This window comes from Cyprinodon variegatus, unplaced genomic scaffold (genome assembly GCF_000732505.1).
Source record: "Cyprinodon variegatus isolate N-32 unplaced genomic scaffold, C_variegatus-1.0 Scaffold11, whole genome shotgun sequence".
Classification (NCBI taxonomy): Eukaryota; Metazoa; Chordata; class Actinopteri; order Cyprinodontiformes; family Cyprinodontidae; genus Cyprinodon; species Cyprinodon variegatus.
This window is the reverse complement of record NW_015150464.1, coordinates 1195511-1202817: the sequence shown is the minus strand read 5'-3', so window position 1 is coordinate 1202817 and position 7307 is coordinate 1195511. Positions and strand designations below refer to the sequence as shown.

The 7307-nt window shown below is 37.1% G+C and overlaps 1 protein-coding gene across 1 annotated transcript in view; it reads left to right on the top strand.

The window, feature by feature from the left end:
- The first annotated feature begins 581 nt into the window (after nt 1-581).
- ret (ret proto-oncogene) overlaps nt 582-7307 on the top strand; it is a 41018-nt gene continuing 34292 nt past the window's right edge. The window contains exon 1 of the mRNA XM_015380884.1: nt 582-821. Coding sequence (XP_015236370.1) covers nt 755-821 — 67 coding nt within the window. The 5' untranslated portion in view covers nt 582-754. The remainder of the gene's footprint in view (nt 822-7307) is intronic.

Below are 7307 nucleotides of genomic sequence, written 5' to 3'. Positions count from 1 at the left end.
TTTTTCTCAGAATTCTGACTTTGATCTCAGAATTCTGACTGAATTCTGACAATAAAAAAAGTAATAATTCTGAGAAAAAAGTCATAATTCTGAGAAAAAAAGTCAGAATTCTGAGATTAAAGTCATAATTCTGAGAAAAAAAAGTCAAAATTCTGAGATTAAAGTCATAATTCTGAGGAAAAAAAGTAAAAATTTTGAGATTAAAGTCATAATTCTGAGAAAAAAAAGTCAGAATTCTGAGATTAAAGTCATAATTCTGACTTTTTTCCCATACTATACTTCCGTACAAATCTGACAAGGTTTGCACAGAGATCCAGTTAAGTGGAAGAACCGCCACACTTCAACCCGCCTCACTGAACCTCCTTACATCTAAAGGTAATTGTTTATCATTTCCTCCCCAAGGAGAGTTAATGAGATGACTGACCTGCAGGTTAATTATGCCCTTAAATTTCCTGTGGATGCTGAGCTACCTGCTGGGGAAGCAGGAGGCAGTGAACCAGTGGTCCTCCTCCTCCTCCTCCTCCTCCTCCTCCTCCTTCTCTCCTCCTCTCCTCCTCCTCCTCCCATCCAGTCAGGCAGCAGCAGCCAGTGGAGGCGCACAGCGGCCAGTCTGTGGGACTTTATCCTGCTGCCCCCGGAGCGGAGAACGCACTCCGGTCATTTTATCGCTTTGCTCCTTTTTCTCGTCCCTGATTGAGAGAAACTTTTGGGAATCGTGTCTCCATCGGGAAACTTTCACCTATGGTTCGTGAATATGGAGCCAAGTTGTGGTTTCTCTCCGGGAAACGTCGCTGCGCTTCTGCAGCTGCTGATGTTTGGAGGTAAGAAGAGTTTCACCTCTGATTAAATCACATTTTTAATAAAAACGCTGAAAAAGATGAGAAATATCTGATGCATTGATAAAATATAGTCAATATGAAATAAAAAACATAAAATATCTTAAATATTAATGGTGCATAGAAAGTGAAAATTTTGTTTTTTCCATATTTTTTTCTAATTTTTCTTCCATTTCTGTTTAAAATAAAACAAATCCATGCGCTGATTCATTATGCCTGCAGCATAACTAATTGTTTTTGACTTGAGATGCTTAATAGAAATAAATGTCATCAATATGCACTGATCAGCTTTATCCTGGTCGATACCAATTATTCTATTATTGTCTGAAATGCTGATTTTGATTAAGTTAGTTTTTTTTTCCTACCTAAAATACTATGAGAGAAAAAAAAATGTTTTTTATGTTAACAAGGTACTTGTTACCATAAAACCATAAAGCCTCCAAGAAGGCTTCAAATAAAAACAAATATTCTTTGATTTTTGCACAAACAAGAAATCAAATGTATTACAATTTTAATGCAAAGGACATAGTTTGCAACCAAATGTTATCTTTTTTTTTCTTGCATCATATCCAGTTATCGTAAAATAAGCATAAACTAAAGCATTCATTCAAAGAGCACCAAACCGGAGGTTGTTTAATGGTTTGATGATTGTAAGGTTCCCAGTTTATGCATCAAAATACAAAAATACCAAATTCTATGGTTGAAATATGTATTATATTCCATGCAAAAATATATTTTTTTACTTTTTTACTTGCTAATCTTGGGGATTATCAAGGAGAAAACTGGTTTAACTGTTGAGATCTCCGGTTTGTCCTGGACTTTCCAGCAGGAAAGAAGGATGTCGGAGCAAAGTGGACCTGATGTCTGGACCGAGCCTCGCTTCTCTGGTGGAAATTGATTTGCTAAAAGCATTTTGGGAAGCTGAGTGATTTTTCTGGCACTTTTTTCCCATTAACCTGAAGTAGCGTGAGCGCGGTGCCAACACAGTTTTTTCACTCTGCAGAAAGCAATACTGTCGCTGTGCGCTGGTTGTTATGTGTGTTATGGCTGAGCTATTAAATAAATGCTGGCATACATGATAATATCATGATCCCATTCACAATCCTCAAGCCCAACTGTACCAACATTGTCCCCTCACACAGGCTATATTTAAACAAGGGGCCCTTCAGATCTCAGCAGGCATGCAGAACGGGATGCTCTGATAAATATAGGCCATTAAGTGCAATTCCTGGATTTATAATTTCACTTAATGCTACTATTCTGGAGGTCCTTTTTTAACGTATAAGCAGGATAAAACTAATATTCTTATAAGAGGGTTTAAGTGGATGAAAAGTGGTGTAGAAATGCATCAATGGTCATGTCAACAAGTCTATTTTATGTCTCAGTAAACCATGGTATGTAATCACCCAGGGGAGCAGTTTCCTTATGTCTTTGAAATAATTCATGGAAATCTTCTGCTCTTCTACTTAATCTGCACTGAAATAGCTGCAGCAGTTTTCAATATATGGGTGCCTGCTGTAGATGATCTCTCTGCTTGAATTTTACTGTTGACGGTAATTAAACGGGCGCTGACATCTACACCCTGGCCAAAGTGCGGCGCTCATCACCTGCCAGCCTGTTGCAACAAAAGACCGGGCGTCGCTTGGAGAGGAGAGGAGGCGAGCTGCAGGCAGGTGTGCAGCAGCTGCTCCAATCTCTGGGTAAACACCGGCTGTTTGTCTTCTTTAAAAAAGAAAAAAAATAGTCTGTTTTATTAGAGCACACACCGTGTCCTGGAGGTAAATTCCCCTCCAACGCGTCACATAGGACCGATTTCCCTGTTTTCCTTCTTACTAGTGGTGATGATGTCCTGACCAGTGCATTAATAACACGTCTTCAGACTTTCCCTTCCTTTCTTTTGCTATTCTTTGTCCTTTACTCTAATTTATTGTTTGTAAATTAGATAATCGGAGCTTCGGCTGACTGATTAGTTATGTGTTTCCTGCTGAGGTCATCAAACTAAGGGACTTAGGAATCAGTGCCCAGACTGGGAGAAGGAACAGCTTTGAATGTGGCTGTGAATCCAAACATCCAGGAGAACTCTGGGTGTCGTTCAGATGCAGACTAGAAATAAATGTGTCTTTTACTGCAGCGACACTGTCTCACTAAGAAAATGTAATAAATTAGAGATTAAATGCCAGCCGAGTTTTTAAAAAAACGCATTACTGGCACAATTACAGCAAGTCTGCAATAAAATAAATGCAACTAAAGCATTTTTTTGCTTATACTCCACTTCTTTAAGTTGATTATATATATTTTAATCTATTCATATATTGACAGTCTGTGATTTCCTTGGATTATAGATAAACTTTAGCTTGTTTCTTTTGCATCTCTTCAAAATGAGAAAGACAAGAGAACATTCTATTGAACTAAGGCAGAAGTTTGGCTATGAATATCTACAGCCAGAGCAACATTTAAATGTTTTTAACTCCTTTATGTTTGGAAAACAGGGCTGGACCAAGACTCACATTTAACTTGCCAGAAAGTTTGGATGATTGTAAGACAGGTCAAAGGGAAAAATAAAAAAAAAATAAAAAAGTGAACCTGCAGCAGAGATGCTAGACAATGCTTTTATTGCGCTACCATCACAAACATAAACCAGAGGCGTTTATCACTTTAATGTTTTAACTTGAAATTCCAGCCTCTAAATAAGACTGATTCCACTTTTCTGCCCCAACATGTGAAAAGTTGTTTTTTTTTTCCTTTCCAAAGAACCTGAGAACCTCTTATGGCCTCAGAAATGGTTCAGCAGACACAAAATCATCCATCATCTACAGTCAAACCAGTCCTTAAACATAAACCCTTAAAATAAAGCAGTGAGCTGAGAATCATAGAGGAACCAGGACTCAAAACAATCCAGAGAAATTGTGCAAAATAATGAACTCTGCAAAGATTTTTTTTATGTAATTTCTTATATTTTCCACAATAAATACATTACTTTTTGCTGAATGTTTCCCCCAAAAATCAAAGATGTAATGTTGTGCTCCAGCTATAAAGATAAATCTATTTTAATTCATTTCAGCGGCACTTTCTGCATTCAAACCTGCTGGGAGTCTGTAACAGAATTAACCAAATCTGTTAACATCTCTAAGCAGAGTCACAGATGTTGTCGCCTTAGAGCATCGATCCATTTATCTTCCCCTGTGACCTTGCTACTGTACCTTTGACCCGGCGTCGCTCCCTGACCTTTGAAACCCTAACCTTCCCCCGAGCCTCCTCAGCTGCTCCTCGTCCTCCCCAATTTACTAAAATCATTTTCATCAGTGTCTTTTGCTTCTGAGAAGAACCAGAACAATAAATCTCATTTGATACTTGCTACTATTTGATTTAGCTCCTTATTATATTATGTAATTCAGTAAAGCTGGTGTCTTGTGGTGCCTGTGGATGGAGAATCAATCCTTCCAGTTTTGCAGCCCTGCTGTTTCTGCAACGTTTTACTTTAATTAGAAGATATAAATGAAAGAATTTGTAGCAGCAGAATAAACTAGATAAATGCTGTAACTTTTGCACATCTTTGTATTGATTTAAAAAGTGTTTGTAATAGCTAAATTAAAGTAAATAGCTTCCCTTAGTTGTTAAACATTTTAAAACGAAGCATAGGTGGATTAAAAACACCTGTTAACTACAACAGAGTTGCTCTTTTCACCTTTGTCTAAAATAAATCTCATTGGATTAATGATTGGCTGAGGAGTTCCACCCACTGCACAGCATCCTGTTTAGCTGAGACTCAGCGTTGCATGGATGCTGCTCCTACCTGTCAAAGCTCTGCCGCTGATCCTCCAGTCAGTTCAGGGTCACACTCCCCTCTCATGCATGGCTAGAATCTAATTTGCTTTGGTGAAAGGACAAGGAGACATTGATCGAAATGCCGCCCTGAGGGCATTTAGTACCCCCCTCCGGTTTTATGGGTTTTGACAAGTTATTTTCCAGTCGCCTGGTCGCGCTCGCTGGGTTTGACCCAAAATGAATGAGGATAAGGAGGAGCTCAAGTCTTTGTGTCTTCATGGATCTGTTAGACACTGCAGAGATGAAGATTTGCTGGAAAGAATTTGTCAGTTTGAGGATAATCCAAAGAAAAAGTTAATAAAAAAAAAAAAAAAGTTTAATGCATGTTTATGTCCTACTTTAGTTTGGGAGTTTTTTCCATCAAGTCTTGCAATCCTTTCATGGGGTTCATCAGTTATTTTACCTAAATACCAACTTTTTCTATAATCTTTTTGGCATAGTTCTTATTTAATTTAACACAGCAGTTGCCTCAATATAGCCTAAAAAAAAAAACATCATTTAATTTTGTATCACTTTTAATGCTTCATATGATTAAACTATGTTCAGTATCTTACATAGATAACATGAGTAAATAAAAGCTGCAGCTTTCAAATAGATTTTACTTGCTGTGGTTCTGCAAATAAACTTATGATGCCAAGCTTGGCAGCTTGGCATCATAAGTTTATTTGACAGCAACAACTGACATCAATAAGTCGTTTCCAACAGGTGGCGGACTTAAACGCGTTGTTTGGATCTTTGACGTAGAAAAAAAAAGTATCATATCCTATTTTTTATCAAGGAATAAATTAATCACGTTTATTTTGTAAACCCTTGTGACTTTATAAAAGGATGAAAAGATTTTTTTTTTATGTAATAATGGTAATTTTTCTTGCTGATAAAAAAAAAAAAGATTAAATGTTTTAAAATCTTTTACTTGAATACCGCTCTATAAACTGTGGGATTCCACAAGGTTCAGTAATGGGGCCCTTATTTTTCAATTATTTGGCATCGTTTGATCTTCTTCCAGGCTGCACAGTGGTTCAGTGGGTAGCAATGCTTCCTTGCAGCAAGAAGAATCCGGATTCGATTCCCAGCCTGGGGTCTTTCTGCATGGAGTTTGCATGTTCTCCCTGTGCATGCTTGAGTTCCCTCCGGGTACTCCGGCTTCCTCCCTCAGTCCTAAAACATTCATGTTAGGTTAATTGGCTTCTCTAAGTTCTCCTTAAGAGATATCTTTAATGTTCTGTTGAAATCAGTCCATTATTGATTTGGATGAATGGTCGGAAAAGCTAACCTTTCCCGCCACTTGAGTTCTGGTGATAGAAGAGTCATGTGTGGAATTCAAACTGAGTGCTACAAATTATAAGTTTGGCATAATAGGTTTTGGAAAAGCAATCTCACAAAATGATGCTGTTACCATATTTTACTGTCGGCATGATGTTCCTTTGGTGATGCGCAGCGTTTTTTGGGGTTTGAACGTTTCTGACCATAACGCATTATCAGATAAGTGGAGAGCAGCTCCTCATTGTTGCTTTCAGTCTCTTGGCAGCTTTTCTGGCCAACTTCCAGTTTGTCATTTTATCAACTATGGAGAAACACCTCATTTAATGATGTCAGCATATTGTTTCCAACCATTTTTGACTGGCATTACAATGCATGGTATTTAGATGATGTGAGGAAGAAGTTTGGCAACTGTACCCGAGATTATTTTGAACCTTTGTAACCCCTCTTCAGTCTATGCTCTGCAAAAATCAAGGAAATCCAACAAAATTAGCTGAACTTATTCATCAGAATTCAAATTCCTTGTCATTGATCCCATCTGTAGTGAATGCTAGAATAAAATAAAAGCTGGTTCAGCAAGTTATAACACTATTACATTTATTTTTCCTCTGTAACAAAAGTTTATTTTAATTAGATCTTACACACACTACACAATCTTATATTTTAACTGCTACTTTTACAGTCACAGTTAATCAAATTGGAACCAAACTTTGCTGCTTGTTGCCTTTGCTACTAAGCTAATGTTTGTAATTATATAATTTTGTCGACTGGTCGCATTAAAAAGCATTCTGTTCTATCTGCATTGAATTGTTTTAATTGTATGCACCAGGGAGATTATGTTTTTAGTTGTGTTTGTTGGTTTGCAGGAGTACAAATGATGATAATGAACAAATTTTAAACAGATTTGTTTTCCCAGGACCAAGGAACATTCCTTTATAACTTAGTATTGATCCAGATCATGTGCAAGTTTTAAACATACAATATGGGGCCAAATTCATTGTCTAGTGGAAGTGTGTGTGCTTTTATAGTTTTAAGTCTCTATATTCAGTTTATACTTCTAGTGTTGGGGAAGGAAAGTATCAATGCTTATGATTGTAATTTTACTGTGTGCAAAATGTCAACACAAAGGACTGCTTTGATTTTATTAGGTGTTATATCTTAAACAAATTTGGAAAATTAATCAGGAAAGTCATAAGTGGCTAAAATACCAAACCACATAAAGCTGGTGGGATTGTGTAATTGAAATGTTTATAAGTTGAGAATAGGACCAAAAAGTAAGTCATGAATGAGCTTGGTAAAGATTTTAAAAAGTAAAACAGAAGCCTTACTGAACTTGAATGAGTAGAGATTGAGAGGGAAAACAGAATGAACCAATAATTAGCAATG